General features: G+C 43.2%; 1 protein-coding gene across 6 annotated transcripts in view; it reads left to right on the plus strand.

Moving 5' to 3' along the window:
* The first annotated feature begins 280 nt into the window (after positions 1 to 280).
* The window catches only part of ADAM23 (ADAM metallopeptidase domain 23), a 306,801-nt gene continuing 283,371 nt past the window's right edge, over positions 281 to 23,710 (plus strand). For 4 of the 6 annotated variants that reach the window (XM_082261892.1, XM_082261893.1, XM_082261894.1 and 1 more), the window contains exon 1: positions 281 to 697. In XM_082261892.1, coding sequence (XP_082118018.1) covers positions 544 to 697 — 154 coding nt within the window. In that variant the 5' untranslated portion in view covers positions 281 to 543. The remainder of the gene's footprint in view (positions 698 to 23,710) is intronic. The other 2 variants (XM_082261891.1, XM_082261895.1) reach the window with 1 other exon arrangement.

Raw genomic sequence — 23,710 nt, forward strand, 5'->3', positions numbered from 1 at the left:
TGTAGCAGATCGTACAGTGGTAAGATGTGATGACACATCTATATACAGTGCTATGGTTGGATGTGTAGATGACTAAGTCCTGACAATGCCTGGGCTCCCCAGGTTGTGCCACTGCATCCTTTCGGGACCCTCCTCTAGGACTGCAGCACGCATGTGCTCTAGCAACCTCCTCTCCTAGCAACAGAAGCATCAGCACCAGCCCTGGGGAGGGAGGGGGGAGCAGGCAGCAGCAGCAGCAGCAGTTTGTGTTGCATAGAGTAGTAAGTGGAGGAGGAGGCTGTCTGATCCTCTGTCATGCGTCAAGGGGGGTGGGAGGGAGGTGCAAGGTGCAGAAAAAATAGGAGAGAGAGCCAGACGGGTGGATACTGTTGGAGAAGGATATAAGTGCAGCAATAGCAGCTGTAGGGAAAAATCCAAATGGGAGCCAGATAACCCCTGGTGGGGTTGGTGAGCCCCCCTGCTGAGCGAGAGAGGAGCATGCCAATGAAGATCTTGTTGGTAGACTGAGTAGTGCTGTATCCCAGGTCTGCAGAGCTATGAGATATGGAGGAAGCAGGCAGCTCCCTGCGGCATCCCCGCTCATCTTCTCCCATGTCCCATCTGACAGCCCACCTCTCCTGTCCTGCACTGCTGCACCTCTTCTGTCTTCTGCTGCTCTCTTGTCCACAACCTTGGGGAGCCTCTGCTTCACAGACAGGTAAGTGACATCCCTGCTTCAGCGATCTCTTCTCCTTTCATTGCTATGAGTGAGTGATCTGTATGTGTTTTTATTTCTCAGCTACATAAAATGCTGCCTGGTCAACTGTCACCTTGTACTTTTTTTTTTTTTATTTGATTGCAATGACATTGTATGATCAAGGTTCTGAAAGATCAATGTAGAGCTTCCAGGCCTAATACTAGTGCACAGTGACTGGGTACTAAACCTAAGAAGTACAATACACAAGTTTATAGGAATCTTTAGTTGCAGCAGTCCTGCTGCACCCAAAAATAAAAGGTGATGACTTAACCAGCCTTGATAGGATGGTATGTATAACTCCAGCAGCTGTCTGGGCATTAAATAATTGCTGCAGACAAGTAGGTCTAATGCTGCTAATTTCCAGCCATGTGCTCCTTCTGTTTGGCATTGGATAACCACCTGGCTTGATCACTTAAGGCCATTTCTACTTATGAATCCCCCATGTAATTTCTACATGTATAAAAAAAAAAATCTGCAGTGACCTCTGCAAGGTGTAACAGCTGCAGAAGCACATTTGTTTGGGAGAAGTCCTGTAGTTGGAGAAGGGATAGCTCAGCTCAGCTCCCCATGTAGTCCTGGATTGATGTTGCATAAGGAAGTACTGCAGCAAATGGAATGCGGATAGCAAAGCCATAACCATATGTACAGTAGCTTGTCACCCAGAGCAGTTTTGGGGCTGATGTGGGAAAACTCATGCAAAGAAAACTAAAAGATCAGCAAAACTGTAACCTATAACCACAAACTAAGTTTCTTGTTTCTGTGAAAAAATGAAAGTTCTTGGTTCTTAAGGGCAACTCTTTTGCTCCAATTTGTGTACATTAACCCCCCATTATATGTAGCCCTTGGATCATGCACTGGTTAAAGTAACTACTCTCACTTACTTTCCCAATTTAACCTTTAGCATTCAGTTTTGGAATGCAGTGTAGATTGCATACTAGTAAAATAGTTTTACTACAGTCTTTCTTAACATTGCTAACATGGAGAAGCCCTTAAAATAACTCGCAGGTTTCAGGGAACCCCTACTAGTGTTTATTTTATCTACACCTCACGGCATGCTAGTGTGAACAATAAGTTGTACATAAATGAATAAATAAAAGAATAAGCATTTGCATTTTTGGCACACAGGGCTGCTGTATATGACAACATTATTTTTAGTAATAAAGATAAAGAAATGTAATAAATATAATAATATAGGCAAGAATCTAAACAGTTAAAATGTTAGTGCTCCCTCATTGTTAGTGGAAAGTGACTCTCTAACATTTTTTGTCAGTAAACTGCCCCCTTACATTGGAGGTCAGTGAAGTTCCCCCTTGAAATGGAGGTCATTGAAGTGTCCCCTTACACTGGCCTTACACTGGAGGTCAGTGAAGTTCCCCCTTGAAATGGAGGTCATTGAAGTGTCCCCTTACACTGGAGGTCAGTGAAGTTCCCCCTTACACTGGAGGTCAGTGAAGTTCCCCCTTACACTGGAGGTCAGTGAAGTGCCCCCTTACACTGGAAGTCAGTGAAGTTTCTCCTTACACTGGAGGTCAGTGAAGTTCCCCCTTACACTGGAGGTCAGTGAAGTTCCCCCTTACACTGGAGGTCAGTGAAGTTCCCCCTTACACTGGAGGTCAGTGAGGTGCCACCTTACATTAGCGGTCAGTGAAGTTCCCCCTTGCACTGGAAGTCATTGAAGTGTCCCCTTACACTGGAGGTCAGTGAAGTGCCCCTTTACACTGGAGGTCAGTGAAGAGCCCCCTTACACTGGTGGTCAGTGAAGTTCCCCCTTACACTGGAGGTCAGTGAAGTTCCCCCTTACACTGGAGGTCAGTGAAGTTCCCCCTTACACTGGAGGTCAGTGAAGTTCCCCCTTACACTGGAGGTCAGTGAAGTTCCCCCTTACACTAGAGGTCAGTGAAATGCCCCCTTACACTAGAGGTCAGTGAAGTGCCCCCTTACACTGGAGGTCAGTGCAGTGCCCCCTTACACTGGAGGTCAGTGAAGGGCCCCCTTACATTGGAGGTCAGTGAATTGCCCCCTTACACTGGAGGTCAGTGAAGTTCCCCCTTACACTGGAGGTCAGTGAAGTGCTCCCTTACACTGGAGGTCAGTGAAGGGGCCCCTCCCATTGGAGGTCAGTGAAATGTCCCTTTACATTGGAGGGCAATGATGGGCCCTCTTACATAGGTGTTTTGTAACACGCCCCCTTACATTGGAGATTAGTTAAGTTCTCCTAGCATTGGAGGTCAGTAAAGTGCCCCCTTACATTAGAGGTCAATGACATGCCCCCTTAAATCGGAGGTCAGTGAAGTACCCCCTTACATTGGAGGTCAGTGACATGCCCCCTTACATTGGAAGTCAGTGACATGCCCCCTTACATTGGAGGTCAGCGAAGTGCCCCCTTACATTGGAAGTCAGTGAAGTTCCACCTTACACTGGTGGGTCTGAGATAAGGGCTCCCTTTAAACTGGTGCTTAATGACATAAGGGCCCCCTTAAACTTGTATTCGGTGGATAAAGCACCTCATTACTCTGGTGGTTAGTGAGATAAAGGCCCCCTTAAACTGGTATCTAGTGGGAGAAGGGCCACATCACACCATTGGTAAATGAGATAACGGCTGCTTTAAACTGGTAGTTAGTGGGAGATGTGCCCTTTTATACTGGTGGTCATTTGGAAGAATGCTCCTAATATTGGTGGACAGTGTGAAAAATGTGTCCTACAGTCTTGATCAGTGTATAGAACTCACCTCTTACATATAGCTAAAAAGATATATGGTATCAGTGGTTAGTTATCCGAGAAGCAGAAGTTACTCATTGCCCAAGGAACCCCTCTTTGAATCTTTAAAGGAACCCTGGTTGAGATGGATTACTACATTGCTAAAAGAGTTTATTTTGTGTTTCAGGCTGGTATTAAACAGTTTACTTTCTATCGAGGAATTTATGTGGGAGTGTTAGGATGCTGGCATTATCAGTGCCAAAAACAAACCATATAATTTGTTAGAGGATGAGGTTTTAAAAGAATAATATAAAAAGTAGTGTTAAATTACCAAGATAAGAGATGACATGAAAAGTGCAGTTTTTCCCCAAATGGATTTGTGTTAACCAATGCTGGATATGTGAAACATGAGTTTTGATTTTTTCGTTGCTTTGGGGTACCGCAACTTGAAGACTCCTATTTGCCATGTAAAGGATTTTATGGTAAGGCAGTGCCAAATGTGCAAAGTAAAGTGACCCACAGCAAAAAACCATGATGATTTCCGAATGGCTACTATGTTTAACTGCCCTATGCATTGCTTTATGGAACAAACCAGATGGTCTGTTGCTGTCAATAATGAGGATGTCTCAGTGTTAGATGTGATATGGCTATATGTGACATTGATAGTATAGTACAGCTATTCTCAACCAGGGCTGCATAGAATCTTAAGGTTTCTCCAGAGGTTGCTAGGGATTGTAACTGGTTGATTTCCCATCTGATGGTGCCAGCATAAATCTGGGCAGAGCCAGTGGCATGGCACCAATGTTCTTTTTTGGCATTTGTACAGCCCCTGTAAGGGCTTCACCCTGACCCCCAATAAATTGGTTTAAGTAAGGGTTTCCCAAGGCATGAAAATTAATTTTGGGGTGCCCCTGGGGTAAAAAGGTTGGGAAGGGTTGGTATAGGAACTTGGTTTGTGCATAGTCTGTGTTTCACATCATCCCTGACTGCAGCGGCTATCTGCAGTTATGACTTATAGAAAACAATGCTGGACCTTATATATCCAAAGAAAGGAATGTTTGTACAGCACACGTCTATAAGATCAATGAGATTATCTGCTTAATAAAACAAATTTACATCAGGCCTTTATTGTTTTCAAAGCAGATCAGAGCTAGTATATTGATACATTTTAAAAAGAGCTGACAACTAACTCCCGCTACCGCTGTCTTTTTTTATTTTATTTTAATTTTTGGTTGAGGTTGTGTGTCAAATCCTCATCATGCTTGCAAAAAAAGAGCAGGCTTTATTACCACTTAGACTAGTTTGACACAAAGCACATTGATTTACATTACTTTGCACGTTAACATTTATTGTGTTAGGACAGCGTTCATTAACACACTAAAATGCACCAAAAAAAGTGGTGTATATATGTATATAATGTTAAACCTAATTCAAATATAAAGAACATCCCAGATTTTGCGAGTTATTCAAAGTCTTAGCTGCTACAGTATGTGAACTACAAAGTGAAGCCAGGAAACCTGTACTGAAGAAGCATGGAGGCCACCTTGGCTGACCTGACATTCTATTGCATGATTGTCATGGTGATCCAGTAGCATCAGTACTTTCTAAGTCACTGACCTGGAATAAGTGAGCAGATCAGGAGTACTGACCTATAGTTTCACTCATCAGCATTCTGTCAGTGACTCAGAAAGTATTGAAGCCAAACTACAACGGCAATGGAAGCCTACATATTTTTTCTAAGTTCAGACTTTCTTTAAGGCTGAACTCAAGGGAAACAACAAAATACAGATTAAAAAAAAAAAAAATAAATACAATTATATATATATATATATATATATATATATATATATATATAAATAAATAGATAGATAGATAGATAGATAGATAGATAGATAGATAGATAGATAGATAGATAGATACAGTATCTCACAAAAGTGAGCACACCCCTCACATTTTTGTAAATTGTTTATTATATCTTTTCATGTGACAACACTGAAGAAATTATACTTTGCAACAATGTAAAGTAGTGAGTGTACAGCTTGTATAACAGTGTTAATTTGCTGTCTCCTCAAAATAACTCAGCACACAGCCATCAATGTCTAAACCGCTGGCAACCATTAAGAGTCACCCCCCCCCAAGATAAAATGTCCAAATCGGGCCCAAAGTGTCAATATTTTGTGTGGCCACCATTATTTTTCAGCACTGCCTTAACCCTCCTGGGCATGGAGTGCACCAGGGCTTCACAGGTTGCCATTGGAGTCCTCTTCCACTACTCCATGATGACATCATGGAGCTGGTAAAAGTTAGAGACCTTGCACTCATCCATCTTCCGTTTGAGGATGCCCCACTGATGCTCAATAATACAAAAATATGTTCATGCTGAATGTTCCCAGGTGTGCCACATCCCAAAATTTAGCAAAGATAAAGGTTCCCCTATGGGTGGGACTTTTTAGGCACTAAATTGTAACATACACAAAAAATTGCATTTTATATAGTTTATTAGAAAGTTCAATACAAAAGATTAAAAAATAGGCAAGCTGTGTAATACATCACATGAAACAGATGGAAAATAACCACAAAACCCCAGGGTGAATACCCGACGCATTTCGGAGTGTCAGAAAATACTCCTTCAGGGGTGCCCTTGTAGAGTGGTATAATCCACTGTAGTGATTAAAACAGATAGCCTGTATACACCTCACTGATGCTCAATAGGGTTTACGTCTGGAGACATGCTTGGCCAGCCCATCACTTTTACCCTCAGCTTCTTTAGCAAGGTAGTGGTCGTCTTGGAGGTGTGTTTGGCGTCATTATCATGTTGGAATACTGCCCTGTGGCCCAGTCTCCAAAGGGAGGGGGATCATGCTTTGCTTTAGTATGTCACAGTACATGTTGGCATTCATGGTTCCCTCAATGAACTGTAGCTCCCCAGTGACGGCAGCACTCACGCAGCCCCAGACCATGACACTCCCACCACCATGTTTGACTGTAGGCAGGACACACTTGTCTTCGTACTCCTCACCTGGTTGAAGCCACACACAATTGACACCATCTGAACCAAATAATTTTATCTTGGTCTCATCAAACCACAGGACATGGTTCCAGTAATGTCCTTAGTCTGCTTGTCTTCAGCAAACTGTTTGTGGACTTTCTTGTGCATCACCTTTAGGGACAACAGCCATGCAGACCAATTTGATGCAGTGTGTATGGTTTAAGCACTGACAAGCTGACCCCCCCCACCCTTTCAACTTCTGCAGCAATGCTGGCAGAAATCATACGTCTAATTCCCAAAGACAACCTCTGGATATGACGCTGAGCAAGTGTATTCAACCTCTTTGGTCGACTATGACGAGGCCTGTTCTGAGTGGAACCTGTCCTGTTAAACCACTGTATGCTCTTGGCCACCGTGCTGCAGCTCAGTTTCAGGGACTTGGCAATCTTCTTATAGCCTAGGCCATCTTTATGTAGAGCAACAATTCTTTTTTTCAGATCCTCAGAGTTTTTTGCCATGAGGTACCATGTTGAACTTCTAGTGAACAGTATGTGAGAGTGAGAGCGATAACACTAAATTTACCACACCTGCTCCCCATTCACACCTGAGAGCTTTTAACACTAACGACTCACATGACACCGGGGAGGGAAAATGGCTAATTGGGCCAGATTTGGACATTTTTACTTAGGGGTGTACTCACTTTTGTTGCTCGCGATTTATACAATAATGGCTGTGTGTTGAGTTATTTTGAGGGGACAGCAAATTTACACTGTTATACAAGCTGTACACTCATTACCTTACATTGTAGCAAAGTGACATTTCTTCAGTGTTGTCACATGAAAAGATATAATAAAATATTTACAAAATTGTGGGGGTGTACTCACATTTAGGAGATACTGTTTACACACACACACACACACACACACACACACACACACACACACACACACACACACACAATTTAACCAAAAGTATTGGGACACCTGCCTTTACAGGCATATGAACTTTAATGGCATCCCAGTCTTGGTCAGTAGGGTTCAATAGTGAGTTGGCCCACCCTTTGAAGCTATAACAGCTTCAACTCTTCTGGGAAGGCTGTCCACAAGGTTTAGGAGTGTATCTAAGGGAATGTTTGACTATTCTTCTAGAAGCGCATTTGTGAGGTCAGGCACTGATGCTGGACAAGAAGGCCTGGCTCGCAGTCTCCGCTCTTATTCATCCCAAAGGTGTTCTGTCCGGTTGAGATAAGTTTCTCCACCCCAAACTCGCTCATCCATGTCTTTATGGACCTTGCTTTGTGCACTGGTGCGTAGTCATTTTGGAAAAGGAAGGGGCCATCCCCAAACTGTTCCCACAAAGTTGGGAGCATGAAATTGTCCAATATGTCTTTTTGGTATGCTGATGCCTTAAGAGTTCCTATTACTGGAACTAAAGGGGCAAAGCCCAACCCCTAAAAAATAACTACACACCGTAATCCCCCAGGGCCATCTTTAATATTGATTGGACACTGGGCAAACATTTTCTTGGGCCCTCCCAAATGTACTTATCAACTATTTGCCGACAGTCCCAGCTTAAGAGGCAGCTGCTAAGGGCCCCACAACAATGAGTGGGCCCAGGGCAGCTGTCCCTTTTGCCCTGTGTTAACGACGGCCCTGCTTGTGGCTCTCAAACTATAAAATACTTAAAACTGTGCATATATACACAAAAAATACTAATTTCATACACTTGCAAAATATAAAAGCAAGTGCATACACAAGTAAAAATAAAATAAAAAAACTTCCAATGCATTCATACACTTGAAAGAAAAGTCCTTGCAATTGATAAGACAATATAATAATTATGTAATATGCAATCCAGACTTCCCACATCTTTGGTTAAAATGTCAATAGCAGCCTTTTTGCAACTGAAAATTAGTGCACACCTCCTCACTTTTTTGGAAATTCACAGAACCTCTGGAGTTTTTTTTTACTAAAGGAAAATAGACAGTTCACTTTGCAAAAGAATTTTCCCCATGGCTTAATCACTGAGGTGAACCTATGCTAATTTTCATCATCCAATCATGGACCAGTTTATTTTCCTTGCACGTAATTGGGTAATCATTGCAAAGTGAAATTTCACCATCTTTGTTAAGCACTGGGAAAAATTCCCTTGCAAGGTAAATAGTCTATTCATCTTTGGTAAATCAACCCCTCTGTGTCTTCACCACCATAGAACTGTTGCAATTCACTGTTTACCAGATAATTAGACCTCTTTTTCCCAGCTTTACTGCCTTTTAATTGTCAGCCATTCCAGGTATCGTGAAGATACTCGCTCTGATCCAAGTTTATCACACCTCTTACTCAGTATCCGGTCAAGTAAGGATATAAAAAATAAATAAATACACTCCGAATTTTGCAGATCAAAATACATTTATCTTTCAACAAAATATAATTAGGTCTCCTGTTAAAATGATATAATCACAGCCTGTGGTAGCATATGGAAAAAAAAAATGCCACGTATCCCATCAGGGGTAGATTCACCCAGAAAAACGTATTTCATCATAATGCACGGTATATTATGAATTATGACCAGAAGTAGAAGGGCCGAGGGGGCATTTGGATAAGCCACCCCCTTACTATAGAAGTGGTGCACAGAGCAGCCATTGTGTTAATGTATTAAAAGCTGCTATAAAAAAAGCATTGGGAAACCTGGCAAAAGACATAGATAGAGATTAGTGTCAGTTAGAAAACTGTACATAAAAGTGGTTCTAATGTCTAATTTTTTAACTTTAGGCTCCGTTCACATGTCAGCGTATGGATCGCGGGCAGAACCGCCGCGGTTCCGCCCGCGATCCGGAGATTATTGCAAATCGCGGGACGCCTGTGCGTTGCCCGTTGATTTGCAATAGCCCCCCAAACGCTGAGCGATGTTGCCGCCTGCCGAATCGCGGTAATATCGCGCCAAAAAAAATCGCGGGATGCATTACGCCCAAAAAAGTACTAGAGCTTCTTTGGAGCGTAATGCGTCCCGTGATTTTTTTTGCGCATTGTTACCGCGATTCGGCAGGCGGAAATCGCGGCAACATCGCTCAGCGTTTGGGGGGCTATTGCAAATCAACGGGTAACGCACAGGCGTCCCGCGATTTGCAATAATCTCCGGATCGCGGGGGAACCGCGGTGGTTCTGCCCGCGATCCATACGCTGACATGTGAATGGAGCCTTAAAGCTGAAGTACACTCATAGATTTAAAGCAGAGTTCCACCTAAAAGTGGAACTTCCGCTCTTTTGCTTCCTCCCCCCCTCCGGTGCCACATTTGGCACCTTTCATGTTTTTGACAGGTACCCTTCCCCACTTTCGGGATACGGAGCCGCGGCGCCGTCCCTCGGAAGTTTGGCCCACTCCTCCTTCCCCAGGCGCCGAGCCAATAGGAATGTGAAGCGCGCTTCATGCATGCGCAGTAGGGACCCGCTTGTGAAACCGCAAGGCTTCATTGCCGGGTTCCCATACCGGCAATGGCGGTGGCAGCACCCGACAGCTGATGGAAACTTCGGCTGCGGTGCGGACATCGCTGGACTCCGGGACAGGTAAGTGTCCTAATATTAAAAGTCAGCAGCTACCGTATGTGGAGGGGGTGAAGGAGAAGGCGGAAGTCAGCTTTAAGTTTCAAAAAACAGTTACATTTCTGGCACATGCTGGGAATTTAACTGTTATAACTCCCAACCAAACTGTCAAACCTTCCAATGGCTGGTATCATAACTGATCACATGTGCAGCATCATGGCAGTTGAAGATTAAACAGAGGCCAAGATGGCAGCTTCCTTGGCTGAAAAAGATAGGAGGATTTACTTACACTTTAAAGTATACCTAAAGGTAAAACTCTTTGGCAGCATACATGTGATAATAGCCCCACCTACTTCCGCTCACAGGACCAGTGAATAGCTATAAAAAGTTAACACCCACACAACAGCCCATTTCCCTTTTTTGTCCTCACGAAACTCACAGCCAGTGTGAAGAGAAGAAACCCCTACCTGCCACCTTTGGTGGTTTTCCGCACAGGAGAAGCCTCTCCTGTAGCGCAGTCCCTGACCTTGGGATGCTAAATGCTCTGATAAGGCATGGAACCCCTTCTGTGGATCTTTTGGGGTGAAAGATTGGGTGCTAACTAGCCCCACACACACACAGCAGTGCAGCCAGGGCTATGTTCCTGAAAAGAGCTGTCCACAATCACTTTGCGGTTCTTAAAGTTAATTGTAAGGTCCCGCTATAGGGTCGGGCTGCAACCATCAAAATGATTTGCTGTACGTTCCTTCAGCAGCATCCGAATCGTGGGCGCCTTAACCACTTTACCGCTGCTCACTAGAGCTCTACTGCGGCAAAGTGGCTCTTGTAGGTCTGACGACGTAGACCTACGTCGCTAGACACTCCCCCTTCTCGGCGGTGCGAGTGCTGTATTCAGTCACAGCGGGAGTCGGGCCAGGGGAGGAGCGGCGGTGATTACAGACTTAGAATTGAGTCTGGAGATCCGCCCGCTTGTGTAAACAAAGCGGGTGGATCTCCTAAGTGACAGGCAGGGTCAGATTGCAGGGTTCAGCATAGCTGAACCTGCGATCTGTCCCTGTGTCACTCAGTCACCTCCCCCCACACACGTCAGTAAGCACCAGGCATACATTAACCCCTCCCTCTCCAATAAAATTAACCCCTTCCCTGCCAGTGTCATTTTTACAGTAACAGTGCATATTTATAGCACTGATTACTGTAGTAATGTCACTGGTAACCCCAAAAGTGTCAAAAATGTCAGTCAAGGGTCCGATCTGTCTGCCGCAATGTCGCAGTCCCGCAAAAAAAAAAAAAAAATCGCAGATCGCCGCCATTACTCGTTAAAAAAAAAAAAACACCAAAAACGACAGAAATCTTTCCCTTAGTTAGTAAACGCAATAACTTTTGCACAAACCAATCAAAATACGCTTATTGCGATTTTTTTTTACCAAAAATATGTGGCAGAAAACAAATTGGCCTAAAATGATAAAACATTTTGATTTTTTACATTTTTTTGGGGGGGAATTTCACATAAAAAAAATGTGAAAAATATTCAAAATTTTCGCTCTTTTTTTGTTTATAGCGCAAAAAGTAAAAATCACACAGGTGATCAAATATCACCAAAAGAAAGCTCTGTTTGTGGGAAATAAAAGGACATACATTTTGTTTGGGTATGGCATTGCATGACCGCGCAATTGTCAGTTAAAGTTGCACAGTGCCGAATCACAAAAAGTGGCCCAGACGTAAGACAGCAGTTAAGCAGAGATGTCAGCCAGCATGACAGGCAGGGGAGCCAATCTGGTTCCATTTTGGCATATTTATTTAGCACTACTGATGGGCTAAGTAGGCCTTAATACAGCGGTCTTTGGCAGGAAGCCAGTAGCTTACTCACTTTCTTATGATGGAATTTTGCTGATGCTTCCCATCCTGGTAGCTAGTTATTGATCTATCACATGTAAGCTGCTATGGAGGCACCAGGAAAACAAAAAAATGTATCATACTTACCGTAATTTTCTTGGTGCCTATCTATGGCAGCATCCCGAACACACTCAGTTTGTTCCTAGAGATGTACAGGGAATGGGCTGTTGTGTGGGTGTCAACTTTTTATAGCTATGCACTGGCCCTGTGGTAGTAAGAAGGCGGGGCTACTATCACACGTATGCTGCCATGGATAGGCACCAGAAAAAGAAAATTACGGTAAGTATAATACAGTTTTTTTTTTTTGGGGGGGGGGGGGGTTTTCATGGGTGGAGAGGGATTAGAGCACTTGTCAGTTTTTATTGCTGTCTATTTAGGAGATTTACCCTCTGTATTTGTCCTGTTTACCATTATTATTGAAAGTGAAAGTAAAACAAAATCCCAAATTTTGGGTTGTCCCAAGAAAAGTAATAGATGGAACATCTTCCAATAGGGACACTAGTTCTGGTGACCTGGGAGTCCCCAAGAAATTCCCTTAATTTGCAGGGATTTCCTCTCACTTCCTGGTTGGCTATGGAACAGGAAGCAAAGAGAAATCTCCACAAAGGGACAGGGATGGTGAAAAAAAGATTTGACATGGACTAGAACTCTCCCTTGCTCTATTCAAAATGGAAAAAAAAAAATGTTTTGCCTATAGTTCTACTTTATGGTAAAAAAACATTTCAATGCTAGTCCTACCCACCCCTGTCCCTAAACACTTACCTGGCTCCTGTCACTGCTCCTGCGGTGTCTCACCTGCGGCACCTCTTCTCTCACTTCCTGGTCTCACAGGAGACAGTGAGACCAGTGGAAGCCATAGGCTCCTGCTGCTGTTAATGAAACTCCTGTGAGGAGGGAGCGGGGGTGTGGCTTACACTTACCAGCACGGTGTGTGTATATGGCCCGGCTCAGAATCATGCTCATACGGGTGCCTTCTTGGTACCTTGCTTGCTGAAGAAGAACACGGCAGAGGGAGGAGTGGACCGTACTGGTGAGGACTGCCAAAGAGAAAGTAAGAGACCACCTTGTGCAATATCTTTTTTATAACATCTTTTTTATTTTAACAATAAAAAAACAGCCTTTATTATCACTTTAATTCTGAATGCTAGCTCTTTGGACAATAAACCCCCTTGCTACTTTTTGTGTTATTGAGGGCTTTTTTTACGTCTTTCATTTTTCATTATTTTGTGGTTAGTCTGAGGTCAGGGGTCACTTCTGTCTTGTACACAGCAAACCTGTTGTAAGGCTGTTTTTTTTTTTTTATTGTTTTGGGGGGTTGTATTGGGGAGGTTTTGTTTATTTTGCAGAATATTGGTTTTCTTATTTCATGTTGGTACGGTTTTTATTTTAGGTAAACTTCTTTGTCCTTCTGATCAATTTTACACTGCTGTGTCACCTGTGGTCTCCTAAAGAGGTTGTAAACCCTTAAATATACCCAGTGAAGTAACCGGCCTCAGGTGATACACAGAGATGAAACGAATCATCCTGCATACGTTGTACCAGTTTATCTGCAGTAATATCTTCTCTATAGCCATTCAAAATCCAGAATTTATACAGCTTCTCTGAGCTTTCAGAAAGCAGGGGACAGGGAGCCTAATCTACACTTTACAGAGCTGAGTGAAAGCTCATTGGAGGGAAGGGACACCTCCACCTTCATCCAGCATGCAGGAACAGAGCTGAGGCTGTTACTCACAGGCTGTGTGCTGGAGCTCCCTCCCCTGTCACATTTTTATCATGGTTTTAGGAAAAGTCGTCAGAAGTGACTCATGCTGAACAACAGAGGAACGGGGCAGCAGAGAGAAATGACACTTAGTGCCCTAGATTGAGACACACTACTTGAAATATTCTTTGTACATAATTTATGTCTGAGGTTTACAACCAGTTTATGCATTCCAGCTTCTCTAGGGTATTAAAAATGAGACCTAATTTCCAAGTCAAACCTCTAGGCCATGCACAGCTTTTCCCCTAGGCTGTCTACAAAACTTCTACAGTGGGCAACCCACCACTGGCCATTGGACGTGTATGCTCTAGTCCAGGGATCCTCAGACTACGGCCCTCCAGCTGTTGTGGAACTACCGATCCCATGAGGCATTGCAAAACTCTGACATTCACAGACATGACTAGGCATGATGGGAATTGTAGTCCCTGAACAACTGGAGGGCCATAGTTTGAAGACCTCTGCTCTAGTCCATTCAAAGTCTGTGTATGTGAATTGTCCTCTCTTTACTCTTTTGCACCACACTGAGCTCAGCCACTACTGCGAAAAAGAGCAAGAAAGTGCATGCACAGATTTTGAATGCGCTAGAGCACTCATTCCTGCACTGAATGGACCATGCATCCAACAACTGGCCATCTAGACAGGACAGGGAGGGTTGCCCATTCTAGAAATGTTGAGGACAGCCTTGGAAGAGTCCTCATACAGCCTACAGGTATGCCTGGGAAATTGGCATCTTTTTGAAAACCTGTGGATTGCATTTTAATATAGTGGAGGAGCTGGAATGCATAGGCCATTTCTTTTTTGTATTTTGATGTAAAGGTGAGCTAACTCTTTCAGTCTTGTAGTAAAACACCTGCCTGTATTCTTGGCCTCTTGGGCAATTCTCTCTACTGCTTGCTGATTGTACACTTCTGGATCATCTGCAGTCTATTCATTTTTATTGGGAGTTTGATAGAAATTGGCCAGCTGCAGGACAGTTTTGCATCAGTGAAAACAAGGACAGCCACAGAGGGCTACTGGCCTATTTCCGTCTGCCATTTAAAGCGGGCATATTAGGTGTGTTTGATTAAATTGCACATCTAGCTCTCCTGATTTAGGGCCATTCAGAAAAAAAGATGCTAGCAACCAAAGAAAGATCAGTTATACAGCCTGTGGCAAGATGAAAACTAAAACTTATATAGACCAAAAGTTTTTTATTCCTTTTTGATAGATCAGAGAGTGGTTAAACGGGCACACACACACAGTGTATATATATATATATATATATATATATATATATATATATATACAGTATCTCACAAATGTGAGTACACCCCTCACATTTTTATAAATATTTTATTATATCGTTTCATGTGACAACACTGAAGAAATGACACTTTGCTACAATGTAAAGTAGTGAGTGTTCTGAGTGCAACATACCCTGTTAAACCGCTGTATGGTCTTGGCCACTGTGCTGCAGCTCAGTTTCAGGGTCTTGGCAATCTTCTTATAGCCTAGGCCATCTTTACATAGAGAAATAATCCTTTTTTTCAGATTCTTAGAGAGTTTTTTGCCATGAGGTACCATGTTGAACTTCTAGTGAACAGTATGTGAGAGTGAGAGCGATAACACTAAATTTACCACACCTGCTCCCCATTCACACCTGAGAGCTTTTAACACTAACGACTCACATGACACCGGGGAGGGAAAATGGCTAATTGGGCCAGATTTGGACATTTTTACTTAGGGGTGTACTCGCTTTTGTTGCCAGCGGTTTAGACATTAATAGCTGTGTGTTGAGTTATTTTGAGGGGACAGCAAATTTACACTGTTATACAAGCTGTACACTCACTACTTTACATTGTAGCAAAGTGTCATTTCTTCAGTGTTGTCACATGAAAAGATATAATAAAATATTTACAAAAATCTGAGGGGTGTAATCACTTTTGTGAGATACTGTACATGTGTGTTCAAAATGAAGGACAACTGAGGAGGAAAGAAGGACACAGGAATTTGGTTCCAAAAGAAGGACAGTCCCTCAAAATGGGGGACAAGTAGGGAGGCATGTAAGGGTGCTGCCAGGGATGGCAGAGTTTCAGGTTCTAAAATGGTAGTTAGTGATAATGGTTGGTTGGAGCGACTGTCCTACTGCTGTCTATTGATCTATAATATCCTGATTTAAATCAAAGATGTTTATTCATAGTGGAATTGGGGCTAGTTTACTCTTCTGACTGGGAAGAGGGAGTAAAAATAGGTGGTTGAGCAGCCATTTTACTGCCCCCCCCCAACTTCCCCTCCCAAGCTGCAAAGGCAGCCAGATGGGATAGTGAACATTGCTTTGTTTCATAACCCCACCAAAAATTATACCTGTCTCATTCAGCGGGCAATACTGTCGATGTATGCAATCCTTTCAAGTGAATGGGGCCACACCAGCAACCACCCTGGAACCATGTGCAATGCGGGCAGCACGGAGGAGCAGGCTGTTGGAGGTAAAACAGGTGGTGAGTAGGCAACATATTGCCACTCTGTCACTTGTCAACTGCCCTCTGAAAAGTGATACAGCAAGGATCGCTGCTCAAAAAGGTGCAAGAACGTGTAAACAAGCCCTAAGAATTGATGATTATGTTATACACCCCCCAACTCCCGGGCCTGTCCTGTGTCAAATTAATAATTTTCTAGTTGAACATTGTAGAGACTACACTGGGGAACTTTGACACCATCATGCAGCTTTATAATGGTTGCCACAGTGGTATCAGCCCCTTGTAAAACCCTGTACAGCAGAACACAGTCTGAGAGAGGGAAGGGCAGCACTAGGGGCCAATCAGATGTGCTGCATAGAAATACAATATATTGCCAAAAGTATTGGGACGCCTTCCTTTACATGCACATTAACCCTAATGTCACCCCAGTCTTAGTCTGTTGGGGGTTAATATTGAGTAAGCCCACCTTTCTCAGCTATAACAGCTTCAACTCTTCTGGGAAGGCTGTCTACAAGGTTTAGGAGTGTATCTATGGGAATGGTTGACCATTCTTCCAAAAACGCATTTGTGAGGTCAGGCACTGATGTTGAACGAGAAGGCCCGGCTCACAGTCTCCACTCTAATTGATCCCAAAGGTGTTCTATCGGGTTGAGGTCAGTCAAGTTCCTCCATCCCAAACTCGCTCATCCATGTCTTTATGGACCTTGCTTTGTGCACTGGTCAAAATCATTTGGTGGAGGGGGGATCATGGTGTGAAGATGTTTTTCAGGGTTTAGGCTTGGCCCCTTAGTTCTAGTGAAGAGAACTTTTAAGGCATCAGCATACCGAGACATTTTGTACAATTTCATGCTCCCAACTTTGTGAGAACAGTTTGGGATGGCTCCTTCCCGTTCCAACATGACTGCGTACCAGTGCACAAAGCAAGGTCCATAAAGACATGGATGAGCGGGTTTGGGGTGGAGGAACTTGCCTGGTTTGCCCTGATAGAATACTTTTGGGATGAATTAGAGCGGAGACTGTGAGCCAGACCTTCTTTCCAACATCAGGGCATGACCTCACATATGCGCTTCTGGAAGAATGGTCAAACATTTACATAAACACACTCCTAAACCTTGTGGACAGCCTTCCCAGAAGAGTTGAAGCTGTTATAGCTGCTAAGGGTGGGTCAACTTAATATTGAACCCTACGGACTAAGACTGGGATTCCATTAAAGTTCATGTGCGTGTAAAGGCAGGTGTGCCAATACTTTTGTCAATATAGTGTATGTTGACCAGGATCAGCTGACAAGATGAGCAGAATGATAATAGGGTGGGGCTTATAACTGTACTAATGCACATTCACTATCCAGGGAATGGCTGGGGATTGGGAGGTGACCAAGGTACAGTATATCGCTAAATTGCTGTAGAGAAAGGTCAGGACACTATGCTGTTTGTCAGAGCTGGGAAAATCCTGTGAATGGATGGACAGAAATGTATCAGGGAATGGCTGGGGATTGGGAGGTGACCAAGGTACAGTATATCGCTAAATTGCTGTAGAGAAAGGTCAGGACACTATGCTGTTTGTCAGAGCTGGGAAAATCCTGTGAATGGATGGACAGAAATGTATAGATAACACAGCTCCCCTGTGAGTATTTAGCTGTTTTGCTTTCAGATGCACATATTTCCAGATACACGCATGCGAATGCACCCTTACATCTAAGCAGTATAAAGAACAGGAGAAATGATACCTTACAGCTGTCAATGTATGCAAAAATGAACAAGTGTTGGTTACTGTATCCGGCATAAGTACAAGGCGAGCATTAAGGCAGAGTCTGAAACCTGACCCTGACATTTGCTAGAAAGGGTGTTTAAAGGTACTTGAGGGCTGATGTGATTTCAGATCTGTTTTTATTAAGGTAATAAATCCCCTGTAGCATATACACATTCTGTGCCTGTTCTCTTATAGTCTACACAAGGTCAGAAGTGTTGCTAATACACATCGTTATATAAAGCATAGTAAAGAATGGTCATGTGGCCAAATACAGTGTTTAAGGGCTATAGTGCTTTATATGCCAGAGATGTATTTTTGTATCGTCCCTTTCAAAGACTAAGGGCCAGTTCACACCACATGCAGTCCAGTGCGTTTTTTTTCTGCATCAAAAACGCATGGAAAGTAGGTTATATGGTTTCTAATGGCATAGTTCACACCAGGGCTTCCAGTTCCAGAAAAGTTATATTTTACCTGCACTGGACTGTACTGGAATGCTGTAAAACGCATCAAAAATGCATCAAAAACTGCACCAAAAATGCACTGGGACACACATGTTCCTATTTAGGGTTAAGAAAAAATAGGGGGGGAAAATGCACTGGAATGCATCAAAAACGCACTGGAATGCATCAAAAACACGTCAAAAACGTGCATGCAGAAAAGCATTTGGAACGCATCCGGACTATGCTTCTATGGTGGGATCTGGCCCTCAGTCATAAGGAGAAACATTTCTAAGAAAAAAAAAAGGTTTGAATATTGAATATATCCTGGCTATAAACTAGGGTGACCAGACATCCCTGGTTTCCAAAGACAGTCCCCGGACTGAGGACACTGTCCCCGGACTGAGGACACTGTCCCCGGACCAAGTCTGTCCCGGTTTTGTCCCCAGATTGAGGGCCAGTATAAGATAGAAAGGGTATCCCATGCTGGCTGAGAAACAGCCTGGTGGCTCAGATGCTGACACCCCCTGCTGGACGATCTCAGTGCTTCTCCTTCTGCTGTTCAGTGGAGGAGAGGCAGAGCCAAAAATTGACTGTGTGGAGGGCTGAGACCGGGAGGTGAGCAGATGAGGGGGGGGTGGGGGGGTCTGTTTGTACACAGGTGAGGGCAGTGGGGGAGCAGGGATCATAGCTGATGCAGCTGCATGGAGAGATTGAGAGTGTTGCTGTTGTGGGGGAAGGACTAAGAGGTGGCTGCAGAGATAATATGTGAGAGAAGGATGCAGAGGTGAGCTATGGATGTGGAAGCAGAAGTGTCCTCTGTGCATAGAAAACCTCTGAACCCTGCACTCTATGCCTAACACCTTCCTGTATATTATGTAGTCCTGTGCCCAACGCTCTTCGTATTGTGTAGTCATGAACCCAGTGCTCTGTGTAATATACAGTCCTGTACCCAGCATTCTGTGTATTATGTAGTCCTGTGCCCAGCGCTATGTGTATTATGTAGTCCTGAACCCAGTGCTCTTTGTATTATGTAGTCCTGTACCCAACGCTCTGTGTATTATATAGTCCTGTGCCCAGCACTATGTGTATTATGTAGTTCTGAACCCAGTGCTCTGTGTATTATGTAGTCCTGTACCCAGCACTCTGTGTATTATGTAGTCCTGTGCCCAGCACTATGTGTATTATGTAGTTCTGAACCCAGTGCTCTGTGTATTATGTAGTCCTGTACCCAGCACTCTGTGTATTATGTAGTCCTGCGCCCAGCACTCTGTGTATTTTATAGTCCTGTGCCCAGCGCTCTGTGTATTATGTAGTCCTGAAACCAGTGCTCTGTGTATTATGTAGTCCTGAACCCAGTGCTCTGTATATTATGTAGTCCTGTGCCCGGCAGTCTGTGTATTATATAGTCCTGTACCCAGCATTCTGTGTATTATGTAGTCCTGTGCCCCGCGCTCTGTGTATTATATAGTCCTGTGCCCAGCGCTCTGTGTATTATGTAGTCCTAAAACCAGTGCTCTGTGTATTATGTAGTCCTGTGCCCAGAAGTCTGTGTATTATGTAGTCCTGTACCCAGCACTCTGTGTATTATGTAGTCCTGTTCCCAGCGCTCTGTGTACTATATAGTCCTGTGCCCAGCGCTCTGTGTATAATATAGTCCTGTGCCCAGCACTCTGTGTATTATGTAGTCCTGAAACCAGTGCTCTGTGTATTATGTAGTCCTGAACCCAGTGCTCTGTGTATTATGTAGTCTTGTGCCCAGCAGTCTGTGTATTATGTAGTCCTGTACCCAGCGCTCTGTGTATTATATAGTCCTGTGCCCAGCGTTCTGTGTCTTATGTAGTCCTGAACCCAGCGCTCTGTGTATTATGTAGTCCTGTGCCCAGCAGTCTGTGTATTATGTAGTCGTTTGCCATTTGCCAATAAAACTAAAATATGTCCCCGTATTTCATTTTAAAAATATGGTCACCTTACTATGAACATCATTTCCCTTGGGAGCATATAAATCAGCAAATACTAGATTATCCTCAGGTGTTAAGATGTAAAGCAAATAAATAATGTAGTAGTTACCTGGCTTCACGTTGTATAGCCCCAGGAGCCCAGTGTGCGTGAGGCCTTACAAAGTTCATAGACAGATCCATGATTATAATTGAGACAGATTTTCACTCTAAACAGACACACAATTAATTGGAACTGCACTGCATCTGAGCACCACAAATCGAGAACGCTATTTAAGGCCCCTTTCACACATACGGTCCGTTTGTCCGTTTTTCATCCATCCGTTGACGGATGAAAACGGACATCAATGTATCTCTATGTTAAAACGGATGACAACAGATGATCATCAGTTAACATCCGTTTTCATCTGCTTCCGTCAATGTCCGTTTTTTTGAACGTAAGAATGCCCTATTTTTCATCTGTCAAAAAAAACGGATCAGACGAAAATCGGATGACAACGGATGAAAAACGGATGACAACGGATGAAAAACGGATGACAACGGATGAAAAACAGATAACTGACGAAAAACGGATGAAAAATGGATAACAACTGATAAAAAACGGATGAAAAACGGATGAAAAATGGATAACAACTGATAAAAAACGGATGAAAAACGGATGAAAAATGGATGAAAAAACGGATGGAAAACTGATACATTTTGACGTGACTGAACTGATAAACTGAACGGACCGTATGTGTGAAAGGGGCCTGAGGCCCCTTTCACACATGCTGTCCGTTTTTCATCCATCCGTTGACGGATAAAAAACGAACATCAATGTATGTCTATGTAAAAACGGATGACAACGGATGATCATCAGTTAACATCCGTTTTCATCCGCTTCCGTCAATGTCCGTTTTTTTGAACGTATGAATGCCCTATTTTTATCCGTCAAAAAAACGGATCCGATGAAAAACGGATGACAACTGATGAAAAACGGATGACAACGGATGAAAATGGATGAAAAACGGATGACAACGGATGAAAAATAGATAACAACTGATGAAAAACGGATGACAACTGATGAAAAACGGATGAAAAATGGATGAAAAACGGATGGAAAACTGATACATTTTGACGTGACTGAACTGAAGAACTGAACGGACCGTATGTGTGAAAGGGGCCTTAGGTAGGCCATAGACGATTCGAATTTCGTTCGAAAATCGTAAATGGCAGTGTTATCGAACGATTTTCGTATCGTTAGTGTGGTATGTAAAACGTTCGATTTTCGTACGACAGCAAAAATTCACATATCCAACATGTTGGGTTTTTTTGCGAAAATCGGCCGAATTTCGTATCATTAGTGGGGGAGTTGTATGATTTCGCCTAACAAAACACAGAACAGTAGGGAGTGTGTCCGGTAGAGATGTGGTTAAAAGGCACAAAAAATAGTGTAATTCGAATCGTCTATGGCCTGCCTTAGTCATTTTTATTATTCAAAGCAAACTCACCCATCCATTTCTCAATGCTTTCCCTAGTACAAGCAACTCCCCCACATTAGTAAAGCACTAATCAGGCACACATTTAACCCTTTGACCGCCCCTGATATTAACCACTTTGCAGCCAGTGTCATTGGTACAGTGACAGTGCATATTTTTTAGCACTAATCACTACTGTATATTAGTGTCACTGGTCCCCAAAAAGTTTCAGTTAGTGTCTTGACTGTCTACCGCAGTACTGCAGTCCCACTTTAATTCACTGATCGCTGCCTTTACTAGTAAAAAAATACAAATATCCCATTGTTTGTAGATTGTATAACTTTTGCAATAACCGATCATAATACACTTATTGGGATTTTTTTAACCAAAAATATGTAGCAGAATACATATTCGCTTAAAATTGATGAAGAAATTAGGTTTTCAATTTTTTTTTTATTGGATATGTTTAATAGCATAAATTAAAAAATATTGTTTTTTTTTTTTTTTTTTTCAAAATTTACTTTTTTTTGTCTATAGCACAAAAAATAAAAACTTGCAGACCTGATCAAATACCACCGAAGGAAAGCTCTATTTGTGGGGAAAAAAAGGTACAGCGATGCATGACTATGCAATTGGCAGTTAAAGAAACGCAGTGCTGTATTGCAAAAGATGGTCTGGTCATGAAGGGGGGTAAACCTTCTGGAGGTCAAGTGGTTAATTAAAGTGGTTCTAAAGACAGAAAGTTTGTTACCTTAATGCATTGTGTGCATTAAGGTAAAAATCCTTCAGTGTGCAGCTCCCCTCCCAGCCTCCCTTATACTTACCTCTGAGCCCCGTCTCGATCCAGCGATGTGCATGAGAGCAGCAGCTGGGGTATCTCTATTTCCCCATTGGTCAATGACTCCTGCTACTGTCTATCAGAGCCAGTGATATGTATGTGAATGGACAATCCATTCACAGGATTGGGCTCGGGAGCGAGCCTGCTCGAGTGTCCCCATAGCAAGAGGCTTACTATTAGGGGCACCCGACAAGGGGGGGGGGGCAACAAGAAGAAGATGCTCTGTGCAAAACCAAATGACAACCTTCAGAATCTCTTTTTTAAGCTGTAACCTTGTAGTTAATATGTCTTCAAATCTGTCTACTATTCCTATTTAGCATGCACTATTCCTGCTGTGCAACAGAATTGATAAATGCCACCCAGTATATTTATGTTTTAAAGCCTAAGCTCTCCTTTAGTACCATGTTACATGTTACATCCATATTTAGGGTGTAACATGTTACTATGCAGCACCCTCTCAGAAACCCCCATGACAGTGGGCAGGGGTTCCTCCCAATGCACCTGCTGTCACATTTTAAAATTGGCACAGTAATCTGTGAATGAATGGTGGCAGGTGGCTTGTAGTTTTCAGTGGACTATGCTGATGAGCACTCTCGTAGTCCACTCTTTCTCCAGCTTTGTGACTGAGAGTGTGCAGGAGCCCGACATTGCACCTGTGATCCACTGATCACGGGTGCAATGCTCTGCAGGGTACTCAGTAAAAAACATGATAAATGCAAAGGAAGCAAGAATGCTCTCAAATTATATGAGAGCTAGGGATGTTTAAGGTGCCAAATAACTATGGTCAAAAACATTTTTAAAAAGTAAACTGATTTTACTTAACCAGTAATTAAAATACATAGAAAGACCACATCATTTAAAATTTGCCTTATCAATTCATCAAATATTTATCACATAAGATGTTTGCGATGTAATCGCAAAGTAGTGATCCCGACATGTTTCACCAACTGTGGTTTCTTCTTTGGCTGGTCCCACTGACTCAGACGGTGTTCTATCAGAAAACCCTACCCCATCAGATTTCCCTACTTACGTCATTTCCGGTGCAGCTTCGTAGCCGCGTCACACGTCCTACTGCGCATGCGCGGAATAGGTACGGAGTTTTGATAACATCGTAAGGGGGTGAGGCAAAAGTCCTACTGCGCATGAGCGGGCGCATGCGCACCAACGGATAGGGTAGTGGCATCTCTTATAACAAACATCCA

Source organism: Pelophylax lessonae (assembly GCF_965119305.1).
Source record: "Pelophylax lessonae genome assembly, chromosome: 6".
Lineage (NCBI taxonomy): Eukaryota > Metazoa > Chordata > Amphibia > Anura > Ranidae > Pelophylax > Pelophylax lessonae.